The following is a 20617-nucleotide window of genomic DNA, read 5'->3' on the forward strand; positions in this document are numbered from 1 at the left end:
ATATCAGCTGTTTAAGCTTGGTTATAACTTAATTTGTCAACATTTTTAATGGCTTTTCAGATACAAAAAGGTCATGTGTCCTGGCTCCTGCGTGGTTAAAATAAGAGCCAAAATTTTGTCTTTTGGAAAAAGACATGCCATAATATATTGCATTTTTGTGCTTTCATATATATACAAGTTCTGATGTATATACTGCTCGTTTGAAAAGAGGTAAAAGAGGGATACCATATTATCTGATTCGCAACCCTTGACATAATTAAAAGATGAAAATAATAATAATATTCTTTGATCTTTTTTGCCACATGAAGCTAATATTCAAGCATAGTCAATCAACTTCTGATCTAAAGCTTAGCGTGGAAACTATCACGCAATTACAAATAGTTATTTAAGAATTATACTAACTATCAAGAAAAATATTGTTCTAGATTTGTCATCCCTAGTCAAATGGATGAAGTGGTAAATTGAAGCTGCTTTCCTACGTCAATGGAAGGTTTCAAAGCAGCTACAATATTGAAGAAAAACCAACATCGTTGAGCACGACTACCATGATTAAAAACAAGCAAGTTCCATTTTCCGACAAGATTACAACATCCCAACTCAACCTATCATCTTCCATACATAGCCTGCATTTCCATGCATGTTGATGTGGTTTAGTTTTTCAATGGAAGGAACTCAAAAAACTGGAAAGGTGTGAAGTTGGCATTCATGGCTGAATCCGATATCTCAGTTTCTCTGTCGTTAATGTTGTCGTTGACATCCCTGATGCTCTGAAGAGGGAACAGTTGAAGGGTTTGTGAATCCCCACAGCTATCTTGTTCATTGCTGACACTGTCCAAGAGGTTATGACTACTTTCTCTGTAGGGTGCCATAAAGATGTTCAGGTCACGAGTCTTAATGAACTTTTGGTCAATTGTTCTTACTGTTGCTGGGGCCTTAGTGGTCGTAGTAGTAATATTAGAAGTAGCAGCAGATAAAGTAGGGGTGTAAATGAGGTGGGTGGGAGGAGCACAACAAGACGACTGCATCATCTGCAACGTGGCATTCGTTTCCACAAAGTTTCTTCTTTGTTGTAATTCTCCTTCATCGAATTGGATCCACCCATCTGTCCTACATTCTGCCAATGCTGCTGCTTTTGCTGACTTTTGGACTGAAACAGATTCCTGAAAATCATTATAGACATTCATCACATGAAATCTTCAACTCTGATATTTGATAATTTGTATTATATGTATCTCACAAACTGAACTGAAAGTACCAATTTTAATTAATGGGGCACTCCCTAATTTAATCAGCTTAAGATCAAAGTATCACTTGATCTAAAGACCATGGCCTTGGTCCATAAGAAGCCAACATAGAGACAGTACCAGTGCACTAGGGTTAGCATTGTCCTTTCAATATCAAGTTGCTCATTTCTATAGAATTTCAAGTGGGTGCCCTAAAACTTGCCTAAATGACATGAACAAGCACAAGACCCAAAATCTCAGCTAAGTTTCATAGCAGCATCGATCCCGACAGAAAGGAAGGAATCCAGCTTTTAGGTCATTTTCATTTCCCAACAAACAAAGCTTTTCTTGGTTCCCTAGCGAATATCTTCCCATACTACTTTTTATTATAAACTCAACATGATCTAGTTCCTAATCATATGTAAATGATCCCTGCTTAATTGATTCTTACTGACTTTCTAGAGACTAAAAGCATTCCAAGTTGAAAAGGGAAGGATTAGCCTATGTAGAAAGACAGAGACAAAGGATGGTAGATATAGACCTCTGCCAGAATACTGCAGTTCGTATAGGGTGCCCAGTTCCTGGTCTGTTCAACTTCAAAGACTGTCTTCATGCAGCCTGCCCCTGAAGACAAAAAGAAAAACAAAATGAATACAACTTTACATCTCGAAGAACTATCAGAATAGAGAAAAGCAACAAAAATCAAACATCTCTAACAAGCCTAGGGAGGGTAAAAAAACACCTCCAACAAATGGAATGGAAGATGCCAGCAAAAAAGCCAGACCTAAACTTCACGTGGCTGTGATCATAATAACAGTAGAGAGACTAAATTAAGTTAATGATTATACATGCATACCTAATTCTTTCCTCTCTAAGGTTTCAATATCGCAGTGGTGCTCGTCGGAAGCCGATTCCATTTGACGACGGCGTTTCTGCCTCTCTCGCGCCTTGTGATTTTGGAACCAGTAGAAAACATTCTTCCCTTCAATCTTACCGTGTCTTCGAAGCTGTGCAGTAATATGCTGAATTTGCTCGGCCGAAGGAGTCCGCGTCCCACGTCGATATAATTCTTCCAGTGCCCTCAACTGCTCCGGTGTCGGATTCCACCTTGAGCTCACTACAACGGGTGGAGTATTGTAGTCTCTCTTGTTTTGTTCCGCCACATGAGCTGTTGTAACAAAAAAGCATATGAAACACAAACACGGGGATCAGCGCACACACTAGGAAAAAGCATAGTATACGCACAATAAAAAATAAAAAATTTACACAAATGCACGGCAAACACATACTCAGATGGTGACATTGTGAAAAAAAATCGGTGCCATGAAGACGGCTCAAGCAAGATGGCGTGGTTGTTGAATTGTTGTTGGCAGATAGCAAAGGCCTTGGAATGAGAGGCCGAAGTTTCCGGCCATTGAATGAATCAGGAAGGTTGAACTCCCCATCATCAGTATAACCCATCATCCACATGTTGACAGAACAAAGGCACGAAGGCTCTCTCTCTCTCTCTCTCTGTGTTCGTAGATCAGAATGAAGGGGTTATAAATGGAGAACTATGCAATGGAACAGGAAGCGTAGGCGAGTAAAGTGGCGCTTTAAATAGATCTCTTACCCTCACTTTCACTTGAGGGTATCAAATTTTGATATGATGGCCGATCGAGAAAGAATGGTTTTGGAGTAGTGGAAATGTGGGAAGAGATCAGCATTCAAGGCATTGCATGGGAGTGGGTTATGAAATAGGAAATAATCATCATGTACCTCATAGGAAGTCGATATATATGATCTACCTCCTAGTCATATGCGTTGATACTTTTAAAGAGACCTATTGTTGAAAATGGGTTATTATTTTGATCAGCAATGTTGTAGTTGGGCTGAAATAGCAAGTATTTGAGTTTCCCACATTCGAAGATGGGGATTGATCATTGTAAAAAAAGAGAAAAAGTAGAGAGCTAGACAGGCGATCGAAAAGGAAGAGAGAATGGTGTTGGTTTAATATGGAACAAAGCAGGGAAGACTTGAGGTTGACTAGGCTATTTAGAGAGATACAGAGGGGAAAAAGGGCGAAGGGGAGGAGAGGGGGAGGGGAGGGTGGTGGGGCTGAGAGCCTGAGATTCTGAGAGGAAGCAGTGAGAGAGGAGAGGAAACGTGGAATTCTGGGAGGTTTTTGGGAGTAGCGAAAGAAAAACGACGTGACGATCATGAGGGTTATCATAAGCCTCATCACCCTCTATTTACCCCCAATCTCATTTATGGCTCACCTCACGTCCCGTGCCTTTCATACTTATTCTCAATCCGAACTGCCTCTAGAGGGTGATGACGATCTCTCCCTCTTTCTGCCCTTCCTTGCCCTTTTCTCTGTCCATACATACAGTTCATGCACCCTCTCTCTCACGTTCTTCCAAAACAAACAATAAATTAGCTGTATATATGGATCTTCTGCTGCTGCTTCTCACATTCTGCATTTTACCCTTTCATGCATACGTACTCGACCTCATCTTACATATTCACTAGATCTCTGATCCAATCCCATCTACTCTCCATTATTGTCGAATAAAAAAAATATTTACTCCTTTTCTAGGTTAAGATCATACGGTAGCTAGCTAGGATGATGTTATACCTTTATATGCTATTAAAACAACTGTCTTTGCTTGGAATCTACCTTTCCTGCACTCCCTTTTCTGAATAAATTGAAATTTTTAGGGTTTTTCTTGTTGTTTTGTCCTTGTCCTGCTACTTGCAGCCATCTCACTTTCCTCCTTCAAAATATATAATCCCTTTGGTCATTATGATGGAATGACTCGATTCTGGAGTGTTATACGTAGTGTACGTACCTGGGTGCAGTGAAAGAATTTGAATGCCATAATTGTTTAATTATATCTTTATTGGATAGGGGGCCTAGCTAGCTAGCTAGGCTAGCTAGGACTACTGCATGCTGAAAGCCTAGCAGTCTATGTCTGTATCTTTGAAATTTCTGTGTGATACATTTTTCCACAAAAGTACGTACCAAGCATTCCCTTTTTCACTTCAAATAAAATATTAGGAAAAAACGTTTGATGCTTTGAGTCAATTGTTATTAAAATGGAGATTTTGCTTTTAATGAATGCTAAGTTTTGTGTAAGTTTTTTTTTTTTTTTTTTTAAAGTGAATCTCGAGACTTAAAGAATAATAAATTCTTTTATAGTTTCTGAAGTAGAATTTACTTTTTTACAAAAATAATGTATGGAATTTCTACGTGAGATTTGTATAAATTATTTTTTATAAATTAAAGTCGAAATAATATTAGTGAAGTATTTTATTCAAAGAAATTCACAAATTTATATGATATATTAAATTATAAAATTATTTTTATTATAAAATATATTTAACATATTATATAAAAGTATGTGATATATGTTTATTTTTCTAATATATATTTGTACATATAACAGTACTTCTCTCAATATTATATATTTATATGTTGATGATTAGTACTACGTAATATTCATGTGCTAGTTTAAAGCATAAAGGAATGTTTTCTCCAAGATTACCGTAGATTGTGCTTTGACTTTACAGATTTCGATACGACTGACTCGAAATTTACCCAGAAAATAAACAAGAGAACCCAAGCCAAATACGGTACTAAAAATGCATTGAATTGATGAGGTTTACGTACCTACAGTGAAATGTAATAATGCAGGATGAAGCTAATTAGGACAATCAAATTAAACACGTACGTACGTACTGATCGATACCGAGCTGCTGGTGATCAGTGGCAAGCTAGCTAGCTAGATCCACGTACCAACATTTTCTCATAGGAACCGCCTCCTTGTCGATATATAGGCTTTTGGTTGGGGCTGCGCATATATCATGTCTCGGCCGTCTCAATCGGCTAGCCTTTTTTCGTTACTGGACAAATTAATTTAAAAATATATATATATGTACATAATAGACCAGATCTGGAGTCTCAAGAGAATATGGTTGTCCAAAACAAGGTGAAAGAGGTTAAGAAAATGGGACAGTAGTCATGTAGCGCATGGCCGCCACCACCTGCAACTGCGGCAAACACACGTTACTACTGGCTTTGGCCTGAAAATGATCGGGTCTGTTGGAGTAGTCTTGGGTAACAATATTTGTGATGAGTTTTTTTTTTTTTTTTTTAACCAAGATCTTTGAAAAAATTTTATAAACCACCGAGCATAAGCTATTGGTCTAAATTTATCAAAACTTTTCGGATCTTCTACCTTAAGAATCAGCACAATATAAAAAGCAGTATAAAAACGAGGTAAAGGGTTACCCGAGAAGAATTCACACGCAGCCTCTACGACATCTTCTTTAACAAAATCCCAGCAATAAACATAAAAGGCAGAGCCAAAACCATCTGGCCTAGGAGTACTCTCCTTCGGAATTGTTGCCACAGCTGCTACCACTTCCTCGCATGTTGGAGCATGAACAAGATCCAAATTCTCCTCATGAGAAATCACCGCTGCAATTAAAAAGGATAACTGCCCCTGCTCCACCATATACGACATAGAGAGGAATTCCCGAGAATGCTTGGTTGCCCCCTAGTGTATCAGCTCCGGCATCCCCAAGGTAGTACCATCCTCTAGAACCATTTGGGAAATAAATTTTTTCCTCTTATGGTTCACACTAGCATGGAAAAACTTAGTATTTTGATCACCCTCCTTCCACCACCTTTTCTTGGCCAATTGTGACATGCAGATTTATTCTCTATTTTCCCAAATATCCAACTCTGCTTTGGTAATAAGATAATCATTTTCTATTTCCGCATCATAACCATTTTGTAGCTGACACTCTAACATTTATAATCTTTCCTCTAGCACTTTGATAGTCTAACCCACATGCCCAAAAGTATTCTGATTCCACGTCCTCAGCGCAATCTTCACTTTCCTTAGTTTTTCAAACAGCTTATTAAGCCCAACAGATAACACCGGTTCAAGCCCTATCGCCTCAACAAAAGGCTTGAACCTAGCATGATTACACCACATATTCTGAAATCTAAAAGGACGAGGACCATAACTTACCTCAAACCACTTAAATCGAATTAGCATAGGATAATGGTCCGAATGTTTCCTCTTCAAATATTCAAAAAAGGCTGACGAATAAGATCTCCCAAATGAAGAGTTTATTAGTGTTCGATCCAAACGAGCCTAGCTTCTTGTTCGCCCATCATGACCATTACACCAAGACAAACACTTGCCTTCCACTACAAGATCAAATAACCCACAGTCATCCAAACACTCATTAAAATCAGCCATGGAGCTCAATGGCCTCGGATTCCCACCAACTCGCTCCCTATCATCTCGAATGATGTTATAATCCCCCACTACCACCTAGGGCCCCTCTATACAAACCTGCTTTAAGCTATCCCATAACTCCCTTCTTTCCAACTGATTACATTTAGCATAGACAAATAGCAAGGAAATTCTCCACACCATTCTTTACCCTCCCAGTGATTATTTTGTTAGACATACACAAGACTTCAAATTCATACGACACACTCCAAAAAACCCATACTTTACTTCCCAATTCAGCATTGGTGCAATATTTCGATAGGCCAAGCAACCCGGCCATCCTCTCCATTTTACTAACATCCGGAAAGGGCTCCGAGATCACTACCAAAGCCGCATTAAATTTCTTCACCAGCCGACACAAACGATTTTTTGACGTGCCTAACCCACGTACGTTCCACACCAACATATTACCTCATTTTAATATGTTATTTGCGATGAAAATGATTATTTACAATGAGAATTACCTCATTTTAATAATAAAAAATTGTTATTTTCATCGTAAATAATGAATCATATAGAAAAAAATTTCTTGTAGTAAATTCTCTTAATTAATATGGCGCATGTAAAGGTGTGGTGAGTGGAGAATGATCTAAATTGGGTATATATCTAATGCCATAGAAAAAGTGGGGCAAAGCTACCAATATGGTGATGAGGCAGAAGGGAGATCGAAGAGGAGAAAGAGTAGAAAAACTACCAGAAGAGAGTGAGCAATGCTTCTCCCTTCCTACTATGACCTGTCATGAAAGACCTTTGTGAGAGGAGATTTTTATGCAATTCCAATTTCCATATCCCAAGTACTTTACTCTTCCTAAAAAAGAAAAAGAAAAGAAACATGAATTGCAAAACAAGTACTAATTTTGAATAGATTGTAGGAAGGAAGTGGGTATATATTTACATTTGTAATTATGCTAAGATTTAATTTCTTGGGATATATATATATATATCCCAAGAAATTAAATCTTAGCATAATTACAAATGTAAATATATATGAAATTACTTTCTGCTTGTAGTAGAACTATTCTTCTTCGTCATGTTTTGTCTAATATGGCTACTCACCTTCTTGCAGTTTTACATGTTCCTATTGTTGTGATTAAGTCGCTGAACAAACTTTTGAGCTCCTTCTGTTGGGGTGATTCTAATGGTAAAGGTAAGAGAAAGTGGATGGCTTGAAACAAAATTTGTAGACCTATAGATGAAGGAGGATTGGGTATTCGAGACTTTGGGGATATTCAAATGGCCCTTCATATGAAACTTGCTTGGCATTTAATCTCGAGTCAATACTTGTGGGCAGAGTTCTTTAGAAGTAAGTACGTTAGGGGCAACCATTTATCTCTTCCGGCCCCTAACAAGGGTACGCGGTTATGGAAATATATTGTGAGAAGCATTCCATATGTCTTATCTAACTCTAAGTGGCTAATGCATGAGGGTAATATTCCGTTATGGTTTGATAATTGAGAAGAGGGGGGCCTCTTAAAGATCAGTAGCCAGTGACTGGGAATCCTTTGTTGAATATTAAAGAGTGTCGTATTGAGAATGGTTCAGATGTTCCTCTTTTAGAGAGTTTAGTCGATCAACAAAAAGCTAGTGAGTTGTATCAATTTCTTGCTAGATGGAAGGAGGGGCAGGATGTTTTAATCTAGAAAAAGGAAAATGATAGTAATTTTACTACTCAAAGTACTTGGGATTGTATTAGGGTTCAAGGGCCTTCTATACCTTGGGCCCAATGGATTTGGCACAAAACTCTTCCTAAAAAAGTCTTCATTATGATGTGAAAGGCTTCTAATAATTGTTTGAGTGTGGACGCTAAGGTTAAAATGGTTGGTATTCCCCTGGCCTCAAGATGTAATTGCTGCTCCTCGGGGTACATTGAGAATCTTAATCATGTGCTTTGTACTGGTGATTTTGCTCTATAGATTTGGCGCCTGGCTTCGGTTCCGTTCGGTGTGCATATGGGTATCTTTCGAACTTTGTAGGAACAAGTTAATTATTGGTTTCGTCGTGCTGGTAATGGGTCTCAAGTTAGGACTATCTTTGGTATTCTTCCTTCCATTGTTTCTTGGAAGCTTTGGGATTGGCGTTGCAAAGCCAGGTATGAAGGCAAGTTTGAGACGATGGGATCGGTCAGGCATGTTATGAAATTTTGGATTCGTAGAATTATGCAGTTAATCATCAAAGTGTTGAGACTCCCCATTAAGGATATTGATTTCTTAAAGAGGTTGGATATTCCAATTTTAGTTCCAAAACCAAAGAAGGTTTCTGTGGTTAAATGGATTAGGCCACAGCAGAACTGGGTGAAACTTAATATTGATGGGAGTAGTTTGGGTAATCTTGGGATAGATGGTGTTGGGGGTATTATTCTGGGTTTTGTTGGTAATTTATGTACGGCTTATTCAGCTTTTTTGGGCCAAAGTTCTAATAATTTTACTGAGATGAGAGGTTTGCTGGAAGGGGTTAGGAGGTGTTGTCAGCTTGGTTTTCATCGAGTTCATATTGAAATAGACTCTCAAATACTTGTTAGATAGATTACTAGAAGAATTTGGTATCTTGAGGACTTTTGGGAAGATATCCAGACTTGTCTTGGTTGCATAGAGTATAAAGTAAGTTATGTCTTTCGAGAAAAAAATGTTGTGGCTGATTTTCTTACAAAACAAGGAGCTGGAGGTTTAAATATGAACTGGAATGACGATAGTCAGTCGTTGCCCAATAAGCTTAGAGACCTTATTCGCATGAACAGAATTGGATTGCCGTATATGCGGCTATCATAGTGAGTTATGTGATCCGTTTCTTTTGTTTTAATTTGGCATTTTAATTATTGTTGTGCACTGACGATTCTATGCCGGTTGTTTTTATCTATTGTTTTGTGTGGGTTCTTCTTGTGTTTTTGTTTTTCTTACTATATGGGATCTTTGCATGTTGGTCTTATAGTTAGGGTTTTTTTTTTTTTTTTTTTGCATGGGTTTTGGGATTTTTTGTAACCCACCAGTTGATTGGTTGTAGCCATGATTTTCCTCCACTACAAATGAGGGCTATCAATAAAATAATAAAATTGGAATACCGTCCTCTTCTTAAAAATATATATATATATAGATTATATATAGAAGTACATTGACAAAATTAACCTACATATGCTTTCATAGGGGAATATACCCTGTATATATAACACTATGTGCACATCTAGACCACGACCATTTTTTTACTCTTTAGTAATTTGTTTAAATAAAGAGTACTTATGTGAAATTTGAAAATTCAAATAATGAAAACTTTTAACTTTTCTATAAGGTAGTTAGCACTGTCACATTTATTATTGATGGTCGTTTATAAAATGATTATATATACGCGTATCATCATTTTTTAGTAATTATAAAAAACTGAAGAATTTTCGGATATGATCATCTCCATTAATCAAGTCGAGTCATCTAGAGATCACAAGGATATATATAACTTTCAAAAGCTAATTTCTTGATTTGATTCACATCATTATCGTTCGTTTTTATTGGAAAAATTGTATATATAGTTTAATTAACTCTTTAAAACACATGCATGACAATGAAATTAGCCATGCATAAGGTACAGTGTTTTTGTAAACTTGCATTTTTTTTAAAAATAGCACAATGCCCCAATTTTATTAATAGCCATCACTTATGGTAGAGAAAAACCGTGGTTGACAATAGGATGATTTTATCTTAATTTCAAAAAGTCATGATATATATACTTTTCGGGTTCCATGGAGATGATCATCCTTTGAACTTTTTGAGTGCAATATTTTTTGGAAATCAGAATTCACATGCTAATTGTTCTCTTTCTTCTTGGATATAAGGTTTGTTTCCTTGCTCCTCATGAATGTACTAACTTCCCGGAAGTGCACCGGAACATGCCTATTTGAACGATGCACAATCTATTTTGCTCCTCTTGAAGTGCACTTCTAAACTTTGAAGATTCAAGACACTTTGATTTTTTTCCTTTATAACTTTTTCCTAGCTATTTAACCCTTTTATATTATTTTATCTATACTTAATTTATTAAATTAGTAATCAAAAAAGTTCACATTCAAATTACTCGATCTATGCACATCGCTCGAATGCATGACTAGTTTCGATAAATGCATGGGACCAAGTCTATGGTTTCATGTAGGTGTTCATTGTTGCTATGTTAGATATCCACAATCTTGGTTTTAATTGGAGGATGGTTCTTTGGCATTTACGGGTACGGGATTGTATCATGTTGTATTTCCATAGATACATGTTGGGTTATGGAGCCTGGTCTTGAGTTGAGAAGAGGTCAAGCCGAGAGCTCGCTTTACTCTCGCTCGACAAGGCTCTCAAGTGAAGGTCAGGCAAAGAGTCTCAAGGTTCACTAGACAATTGACTCGAGTAAAGCTCAGATAAATTTTTTGTTCGAGGCGCATGCGATGATAGGCTCGAACAAAGCACAACCCTAGTATTTGCTCGAGGTACGCTTGATGGTCGGCTTGAGCAAATGTTAGATAGGTTGTTCGCTCTAGGCGCGCTCGACACTCTGCTCGAGTGAATAACCTTACTCTTCCGCCTTTGGGTTTCTAACGCCGTGCACTATATATTTATATATTATGTTTATGTTCAAAATATGTAAGATTGAACTGTGAAAAACACAAGAGAGGCAAAAGGTGTCTTGTGAGCATTCTTGAGAGAGAAATAAACCCTAGAGAGAGTTGAGATTGTCAGTAAAGGGAAGCTCTTGTAACTCATTGTGTATTTGTTATCTCCTTTGAATAAAATCTCATGCAGCTCTATGGACCTAGGCAAGTTTCTCAACCACGTAAATCTTGTGTCGTGTGTGCGTGTGTTTTTTCATGCATTTCCGTATTATTATTTTCACTATTTGCTTGATACCGTTGGTTATTGGTGAGTGTAGATCAAATATTATCTCCATGGGAAGAAGCCCCACCTCCCTCTACTGGGAAAGAAACTGGAAAGTAAGGACGGTGTTGAGTGGAATCTATTGGATTGACATGTTCTGGGGTTATTTGTATGTAAGAAAAACCATCGACAAATAATAAGGTTCATCTGATGAAGAAATTGTTCAATTTGAGAATGGTAGAAGATACATTTGTGGCCCAATATCTAAATGACTTTAATACGATCACAAATCAATTGTCATCTGTAGAAATTGAGTTTGATGATGAGATTAGAGTGTTGATTATGTTGGTATCATTGCCAAATAGTCGGGAGATCATGGAAATGACAATGAGTAATTTAACTAGCAAGATGAAATTGAATTATGATTACGTACGTGATATGATTCTCGCTGTAGAGGTATGCAGGAAAAACTCTGGGGAGCTTCCTGGTACCAGTTTGACCCTGAGTGTTGACAATCGAGGCATAGGACATGATAGGTAAGCTAGGCAACAAATCGCTTGCTGGAATTGCGGCAAGCTAGACCACATCAAAAGAGATTGTCCAAATTAGGAACAGACTGAGGATGATGTTGTGAATGATGTGATTGAAGAAATATAGGATATTCTATTTCTTGTAGTGCACAGTCCGGTTGATGATTGGGTGTTAGATTTAGGACTTCGTTCTATAGCACCTCACATCAAGAGATAATGCAGACCTATGTTGCTGGTATTTTGGAAGATGTACACATTTGATAGAGAGGCAATGGATATAGTGAGAGTGGCCAATGTGCGCATCGTACTGTTGAACAAGAGTATGTGCACTTTGCAGCAAGTTAGACATGTTCCAAATCTAAAGAAAATACTGATCTTTGTGGGACAGCTTGACAAAAGTGGCCATATAGTAGCATTTTCTTGAGAAGCATGGAAAGTTACAAAGGGTGTGCTGGTCTTGGCACTTGGTAAGAGAATTGAAACTTTGTATTTGACATCAGGGTCTAGTGATGTGCAGGAAAATACAGGGTTGCAACAGGGCATTTTTATGAATCCATTGCAATACATCAAAAACTGACTAGAAATATAGACAAAAATAATTATGATTTGCTTGTTCTTGAAAATATTTTATCCCCAAAGCAATCAGGAATCCCACTTTCTTTTCTTTTTTTTCGAAAAGATTGTTTATCAATGACTGAAGAATATGAGCTTTCTACTTATGATTGTCATGAATTGAATTATAATCAAATTGTCTTGGATCATTTACCAATGTTAGTAATTGACGATTATACAATTCGAACAATTTTAAATTCACCTAAAAATAATCCGAAGGAAATTATGCAAAAGCTTTACAGAATTATTATGAAACTATGCAACTAGAAATTAATCCCTATGATAGAAATTATATACCCTATAACATAGGCCTTATCCACATAAGGAATGGAGAACACACGAAAGCTTTGGAATGGTCGCGTGAGTCAAACAGGAAAGCAAAGGGAGTCAGTTTTGTTGTTCTTCCTGTAAGCCTGGAGAAACCTCCCAAGACTACAGTGTGAAGCAAGGGTGTTAAGAGGCGGGGATAAATCATCTAGTGTTCCAGGGACGTCTACACCTACAGCTAGTGCTCGTAGAGTTGTCAGGACGACCAAACCTCTACAATGATCACCTACCTTGAACTATGTCTTGCTAACTAAAGGTGGTGAACCACAGTACAAAAGAAAATCTTGCGAGATGGCAGATCAAACAAGTGGGAGTTAGTTGAGAGGAAGCTGACTAGACTTCTAGGGAGGAAGTAGAAACTGCACAAGAGATGGGCACTTCGACTGAAGACAAAACAGGTTAGGAGTAGGCAGTGGGATCAGTCATCCAAAGTAGAGAAGGGGACATCAACAATAGGTTCTTTGATGCACGACAGGGTCGGTTTGAGACCGAATATTCCTAGTGCATTGGGAGTTATGTGTCACCCAATAGATGTGCTGACAGAAGGTGATGTACAAGAGAGATTGATAATGTAAGGCGATGCACAGAGGACATGTTGCAACTAAACACTACCAATGGTAGTGTAAGGCAGGCATGGCAACCACATAAATTCTTTCAAAAATCATTAATGGCATCCAGATCATGCTCATCATTTCATACAGTAGTCATAATATATAAGCCCATCGGCTCTTCTTTATTTCATTATTTGAAAATGTAAGGTTTGCTGAGAACAACAAAGCCAGGATGCTATCAAGATGACAAGCATCGGCTACAATGATTAAGAAAAAACACGATAGGAATTGATTGTTCAAAAACTACTAGATATAGGGAAAACGGAGGGAAATAGAATCAGTTCTTCCTGGCAATGAACAGGCCCCATCTTTGCTCACCAGACGAGCTCCTGACCAGCTTCGCTTTCCATCCGCCAACAATGTCATTGTAGTCTTCCTGCACATTACCATTGAATCGGAGGAAGAAGAAAGAAAGATAAGAATGGATCAACCAATCAACCAAAGAAAAATACTTGATGTTAAAAGGGATAAAGAAAAAGAGGGAAAATGCACTTCAGAAAAGTCGCAGATGAACTCATCCTTGTCCTTCTCAATGGCATTCAATTCCCGCTGCAGAACTTGAATGAACTGATGCAAAAGTAAACAGTTGTCTTAATCAGGAATTCAACAAAGTTCATATCTACAACATATAAAAAGAGCACGAGTCTAGGAAAACCTGATCAGTCCGATCCTCTGCAACGACCTCACCAAAACCAGCATCCCGAAGCATCTGCACCATGGTTAAAACACAAGTTTTATATGTCAAGAAATACAAAGAGAAATACCGTGAAACTAGCCATGAAAAGGCATTAAATGAGAGGAATTTTTCATATACATGCCTGACCATACGCTTTAACATCGTGGAGATCATATCCTCTTTGCTTAATATATTCAGAAAATTCTGGGGATGGAGTTCCAGCATTCCTGCAGTAATCACTAATAAGAACTTTACCTCCTGGCTTCAACCACTTGTAGAAGGATCTGAATAATGCAGGTTTGTCCTGAAATTTGACCGGCAACTATTTCAGACATTGTGAATAGGGGGAGATAGACTTCTAGCAAAACCCATAACAACTGTGAGGATAGAACACCAAGATCCTAAAAATCTGTATGGAGTAGGATTGGCCAAGTGAAATATTATACAGGTAACAAAAATCTAACAGATGTCTTCAATAATGTAACTGAGCGAGCCACAATCGGCCCCATAGTAATAGAGGATAACATATTAGGAGAAAAATAAAGAAAATGATTATAAATGTTCAAACATGAATCCACAGAAGGAGAGCTGCCTTACTTGAATGTGCAGAATGGTATCACGGCTGTATATCACATCAAATGTGTTATCAGGATATGTTTTCTTAGTACAATCAGCAACTTCAAATTCAACTGGGCATTTCAGCCCAATGGCACGTTCAAGAGCAAAGGAAACCATATTTATGGAGAGGTCAATCCCAACCACCTCAACATCGAAGTTCTCAGCCATATAGAAGTCACCTCCCCCAATGCCACATCCAACATCTAGAACCTTTTGGCCAGGCTTCAGTTCTAACTTTTGCACAAATTCTTTAGTTGTATCTGTTCAAAGAAAAGGGTTCACTTAAACTTAATGACAAATTTCAAGATTACGTTGAGTTATGAACTTCCCCTACACCACGCTGGGGAAGGAAAAAATAATTAAAATACAAATATTTGTGTAAAAGTAACACCATAGAATTTTTTCTGATTTGTCTGATTATCTTCTAGATTTCAATTTCAAACTGAAACACTCCATGTTTGTGAAGATGTAAAAGAAACATGACAAATTGTGGAACGAAATAAACCTAAAAGAAAAATACCAAAGGAAAATGGAAAAAGAGCTGCTTGCATGTTGACTTCCCAAATAATAATCATTTTCTTCATCATGCTACAAGGTTATCATGTTAAAAGCGCATTTGGAAAAGGTTTCAATGATGAGAAAGAATGATGTTTGCCTCTGCACAGCTTGTTGAGGGAATGTGATTCATATCTCCTCTATGAAAATATTATTCTTCAAAACATCAGAAAAAGTATTTCAGTGGAGAAAGTAATAAAATACCCCAGTGACCGAAACTTTTAACAAGATAAACCGGTTTTTCTTTTAGTACAAGTAACAGCATTTCTGACTTGGCCTGCCCCTAGAAGCATCAATGACTCAATTGGCTGAAAGCTTTGTCATAAAACCATATTTAAGAGCTTACTGACAATAATTTATAGCTCAATTATTCATTTTTATATATGCTTGTTCTTCATTTCTATCCTTCTGTGACTGATATAAGGCGGAAACAATCGAAACAGAGAAAGTGATCACTAAGACATACCTATCCCTCCTGTGCTCACAAAACCTGGTCCAAAGACACGCTCATAACGTAATATGCCACTAGATTTATACTGAACATTGTCTAAGAACTGCTGGAAACCCCTATCATCCTGTGAACTGACCTTTTGCCATGTCCAGCAAATCTGCATTTCCCAAATATTTTATGTGCATAATGTCAGTTAGCCAATTTAAGTAAAAGGATGACAACATTTGCAAGTGATTGTATTACCTGGTTCTGATTCTTTTTGTTTCGCACATAGGCTCCAATACATTTGCAGCCAGCAAGAGCGAGCTCAAAGGAATTTCCCGAACCATCAAGCATATGGCACTCTTTAAAGAGCTGCGGAAATTTATAGTTAGAAATCAATTATGGCTACAATAAACTTTTGCTTTACAGACAGCATGTCAACCTTGTCCTGCTCATATTTTGCAAATGAAAACCCATAGTTGTAAGTATGGAAGTATGCATACAGATCGTATTATATGTCTGCTACAAGTATACACATAAAAAGAAAAATGATTAAAAGAACTTTTGTTATGCATTTTGTTGATATATTTAGATTGCCATATCTTAAAACTAAATAGAACTTCGATGAAGACAGTTTGGCCAAACATGCATGAAAATAATCGAACTTAGCTAGGATGAATGGACAACCCATTAAAAATCATTGGATATTCTTTCTCAAAGCACAAGGCCATAAGAGTAATAACATGTCTGATTTCAGGCTTGAATGCAGTTAAACTTAATTATCATGTGGTTGACTTACATTCAAGCCATTCCATGGACTCTTAACTCAATTTGTGGATGCTTATCTGCTTTAATGTCACATATATACACACCACAGGAAGTGCATTGATTAAAAAAATACAATATATAGTAATGATGGTCTTTCAAGGCGTATTTGACAAACAAACTTGAGGATTAAAAAAATACAATACATAGTGATCATGGTCTTTCAAGGAGGATTTTAAAGTGTTGAATAAAGAAATTTGAAAGGCAGACCTTTGTATAAAATCTGGGCTCCCGATAGTGGGTTGGGTTGTACTTTCGCTTGCTGTCTCCTGATTGGTGGAAACAAGACTCTCTGAAGAAAAGAAACCCACCAACCTTCAGCCACTTGACCATTCTTTCGGCCAAATCCTCCACCTGCAATGCATGGAAAGAGAAATGAATATACCTGGCCGGGAAAGAAGCTAATAACTCGTTCTTCCCAAGAAATCAAAATTCCTATGAAATACTCAATCTAAGATTTTCTTCGTAATAATATCACAAGCATATATGAACAATTAAACATGCAAATTGAAATGAATCATCAGAACAAATAGAAATATATGCTATTAGAAGGTAATAACAAATGAATTGATATTTATAACCATTAAATGCTTGGTAAGACACCAGAATTGACCTCAGACCTAGGCAAGCAAGAAAAAATGCTAAGCCTGTCTTAACTACTCTCTTCGGCATTGTATTTATAATCATACACAAACACTAGTCTACATTCAACGATCAATTTCTTTCGAAATACCATGTGAGAGGATTGTTTCCTCTCAAGTATCATGGTAATATCCCCATTATCGTTCTCAAGTGCTTGTAACCGCTAAACCATATGCACAAGATTATTCTTCTCAGTGAGTCCACAAACTCAAAATGGCATCAAGCCTTCATTGAAGCAGACACAAAACCCAACATTACCTACCTCTTTGTCCGAAAGATACATGAGTAGCCAATTGGAGAATATAAAGTCCACTGATTCATCAGATATTTTCAAGTCCGGGGAAGTCACATCCGCACACATAAACTTAACATTCTTGTGATGACCATTAATGCTTTCATTCTACAAAGAAACGATTGGGAAGTGAATAGTCAGATAAGCCACACAAAAACACAATTTCATTCAGTTTAATAATCTTCAGCAAGGTGGGGAACCGCAATTACCTTTTTTATTACACTCTCAATGAAGTCCAAAGCTAGAAGCTCACCGGCCTTCTGAGCTAATTCACCAGTAAAACGGCCAATACCTGCTCCAAGTTCCAAAACCGTTTTTCCTTCGTACGGCGGGAGAAGTGAAAGTACCTATTTTTTTTTATAAGTAGTGAAAGTACTTATTTTTAACACACTCAATTCGATCTAGGATATCCAAAATTGAACATGTCGACAATAAACATATTAACAACGGCAAACATAGAATTATGTACCAATTTATAAAATAATAATAATAATAAAGCCAGAGCATACTGTTGTAGTCCTGTTGCTCACTTTGAAGCGACGACATGGAAATAAAACAAGATCATTGGCATTAGCGAAATCCAACTAGTCATGATCATAAAAGGATATTGAGATACCGAACAAGATATATAGATTCTCACGACACTCTTCATAAGAAATTGCACCGTGATTGGCCAAAGCTGACACCAAATGGTTGAGAAAATTTCATGGAAAAATAAAGAAAAGAAAGAAAAAGATTAAAAAAATAGAGAAGCATAATTAAGTACCAAAATAGAGACTCGAATGAAGAAAACAGAGGCGTGGGCGTATGTAAACATTAACCAATGAGAGACTGAAAGATGCTATGATCGAACTCCATGAAAGAAAAAGTACATATAAATAGATAAAAGCAAATCTAAAGGGTTAAAAAGGTAATTTTTGCTTTGAGAGATGCAGTATGCCCAAGAGAGAAGAAATGAGGATTCAAAATGGAGTGGAAAAGGACGAGTGAAAAGTTTCAAAACAGTCAATTTTTTTTTTTTTAACAAAAAATAGACTACATTCATTCATTAAAATAAAGTTAAGTTGTGACTTGATATATACAGAAAAAATTTTAGATTATAAGCAATTATTCACGATTAAAACTCCACCAGTCACAAAAGAAATAAATTCTTTTATATCTAGTATGATCTTAATTTCTATAATTCTTTATAAAAAAAATCATCTAAGAGATCACACTGTCAAAATCTGAGATTTCAAACTCCACCTTCAAAAGAGGAGAGGATTTCATTATATGGACAAAATGTCCCAGAGAAACTAGTCAAGTTAGTCGCAAAGATATGTTATTTCATTCTGTATACATAAACCGTGTTTATAATTTATTTATCATTATTTAACAACAGGTTATGCGCCAAAACTTTGAACAGTAATTTCCATTTAGACAATTGACAATCCATCGCATCACAGTTGTCAAATCGGTCTTCCAAAGTCCACACCTTATTAGAAGAAGCACGTCAAAAGCTTAAGGCTTAAAGAATTGGTAGGAGGTGTCTGTCGCAATCAAGAATCCAAATCGGAATCGAGACTTTTACCATGAGAAAGCATATTCACAAGCGGCTGAAAGAAGTTGCTCAACTCGTTCTCATACTTGATGAAGTCTTGGGAATTAACGAAATATGGGTCACTAATTCCAAAATTTCAACTTTTCATATGTACCAATAATTTAATCCAAAGTTAATTTATTTTAGGAAGAGAGAGAGAGTTTACTTCGGGTCGCTCTTCTTTATCAAGATCGGAGGCTTTGGAGTCGAGCATCATAGCTTCGACGGACAAATCCGCAGAGTTCTCGATCCAGTAACACTTCTGAACCTCTCGCTCTTGTCCTACAAAATAAACCCATTTCCAAATCAAATCCAAAACAAAACCAAAAAAACAACCAAAAATGCCAACCTTGAATAGCCTCCATTGCGAAAAACTGCAATGCGGAGGGTTTAAGTAGGGATCTAGAACGGAGAAATTAGGAGATGATAAAAAGGTCGAAGAAATAAAGTGTTGGGGGGTTGTTGGTTAAGGCTAAAAGCCTTCAATGGCAATGCGTGATCTGGAAAAGCTCCTCGATCTACTATTATCTGATCTGCCTCTCTGCTGCATCCGCTCTTAACAATAAGAATGGAACTCTTGGGGTCTATTTATATAAGAGAAATGGTCATCGGCTTTTTATTTTTCACTTGCGAGTTGGGAAGCTGCGAACAGCCATGGTTGTTTGGTTGATTGAGAGAGAGAGAGAGAGAGAGTAGAATCTTGGTGAATCTGGCTTTTTCTCTTCTGTGGTCCCTTGCCATGTGATTCCCTGAGGCTCCCCGCTTCCAGTTAAATTTTATTTATTTATTTATTTATTTATTTTTGATAAAAAGGATGATAACCTGTCATTAAAAGAGGAATTATAAAATTAATTTAAAAAATAAGTAAATTATAATCATTAGTAACAATTCAGTACATTTTAATGACTGACATGATCTAATTCACAATTCAGCAATTCTTTTCCCTTTTCTACTTTGGCAGGCCACAACTTTTGTTGATTTTAATAAAGTTTTTTTTTTTCAGAAAAGTTTTAGTGGACAGAGAGTTTATAAAATGAAAAAGAAAAAATCTTCACAACCGTTTATTATTCACACAATCTTCACACATTACATTTTTTTTAATTTTTATTATTTTTTCTTTTATCAAATATTTAATACATGAATAATGAATAGAAAAATTAAATTAGTTTAAAAAAATAAACTCAAAAAAAATTTTAAAAAAATATTAAAAAATTTAAAAGAAATGTAGTATGTGGAGATTGGGAGGTTGTGTAATATTGCTCTTAAGAAAATGATTTTTAATGTATAAGTGTATTTTTTTATTTTTTTTAAATATTTAAATATGTTGAAAAAATATGAGAAAAAAAAATGTCAAAATAGCCTAGCGATCAAATGGAGCGGTGCTACTCAAGCAGCAGAGTAGCACCGCTCTTATAAAAATTTCTTCTTACCTTAATAAATTTTGCATTTGAATGTAATATGAGAGTTAAAATACTTTAATTATAAATAGAATATACAAGCGTAAATTCATAAATTGACGTAGTTTAATATAATACGTTAAATTGTAAAAATTTTTTAATATAAAGTAA

The 20617-nt window shown here is 36.6% G+C and overlaps 2 protein-coding genes across 2 annotated transcripts; both read right to left on the minus strand.

The window, feature by feature from the left end:
* Window positions 1-314: 314 nt before the first annotated feature.
* Window positions 315-3389, minus strand: LOC109020055 (WUSCHEL-related homeobox 1-like). The gene is made up of 4 exons (XM_019002448.2): window positions 2513-3389; window positions 2080-2391; window positions 1765-1847; window positions 315-1160 (listed from the first exon to the last, which is right to left on the minus strand). The coding sequence occupies exons 1-4, from the start codon at window positions 2691-2693 to the stop codon at window positions 651-653; spliced, it is 1086 nt and encodes a 361-aa protein (XP_018857993.1). The 5' UTR covers window positions 2694-3389; the 3' UTR covers window positions 315-650.
* Window positions 3390-13520: 10131 nt separating this feature from the next.
* On the minus strand, window positions 13521-19746 carry LOC109020045 (phosphomethylethanolamine N-methyltransferase). The gene is made up of 12 exons (XM_019002435.2): window positions 19399-19746; window positions 19216-19331; window positions 17680-17817; window positions 17441-17578; window positions 16747-16890; window positions 15973-16083; window positions 15745-15886; window positions 14703-14983; window positions 14248-14409; window positions 14085-14138; window positions 13922-13996; window positions 13521-13805 (listed from the first exon to the last, which is right to left on the minus strand). Exons 1-12 carry the CDS (start codon window positions 19412-19414, stop codon window positions 13707-13709), a joined length of 1476 nt encoding a protein of 491 aa, XP_018857980.1. The 5' UTR covers window positions 19415-19746; the 3' UTR covers window positions 13521-13706.
* Between the last annotated feature and the right edge of the window lie 871 nt (window positions 19747-20617).

Source organism: Juglans regia, chromosome 15 (genome assembly GCF_001411555.2).
Source record: "Juglans regia cultivar Chandler chromosome 15, Walnut 2.0, whole genome shotgun sequence".
Classification (NCBI taxonomy): domain Eukaryota; kingdom Viridiplantae; phylum Streptophyta; class Magnoliopsida; order Fagales; family Juglandaceae; genus Juglans; species Juglans regia.

Bases quoted from the DNA above. Each gene is read 5' to 3' on its own strand.
- LOC109020055 (XM_019002448.2), bottom strand. From the start codon at position 2,693: ATGTGGATGATGGGTTATACTGATGATGGGGAGTTCAACCTTCCTGAT. The intron at 2,392-2,512 runs GTATGTGTTTGC...TTGTTACAACAG, and splicing joins TTCACAATGTCACCATCTGA to CTCATGTGGCGGAACAAAAC. The intron at 1,848-2,079 runs GTATGCATGTAT...TTTTGTCTTCAG, and splicing joins CTTAGAGAGGAAAGAATTAG to GGGCAGGCTGCATGAAGACA.
- LOC109020045 (XM_019002435.2), bottom strand. The intron at 17,818-19,215 runs GTAAACTCTCTC...AAAAAAAAATAG, and splicing joins ATAAAGAAGAGCGACCCGAA to GTACTTTCACTTCTCCCGCC. The intron at 17,579-17,679 runs GTAATTGCGGTT...GTTTCTTTGTAG, and splicing joins TTGAGAGTGTAATAAAAAAG to AATGAAAGCATTAATGGTCA.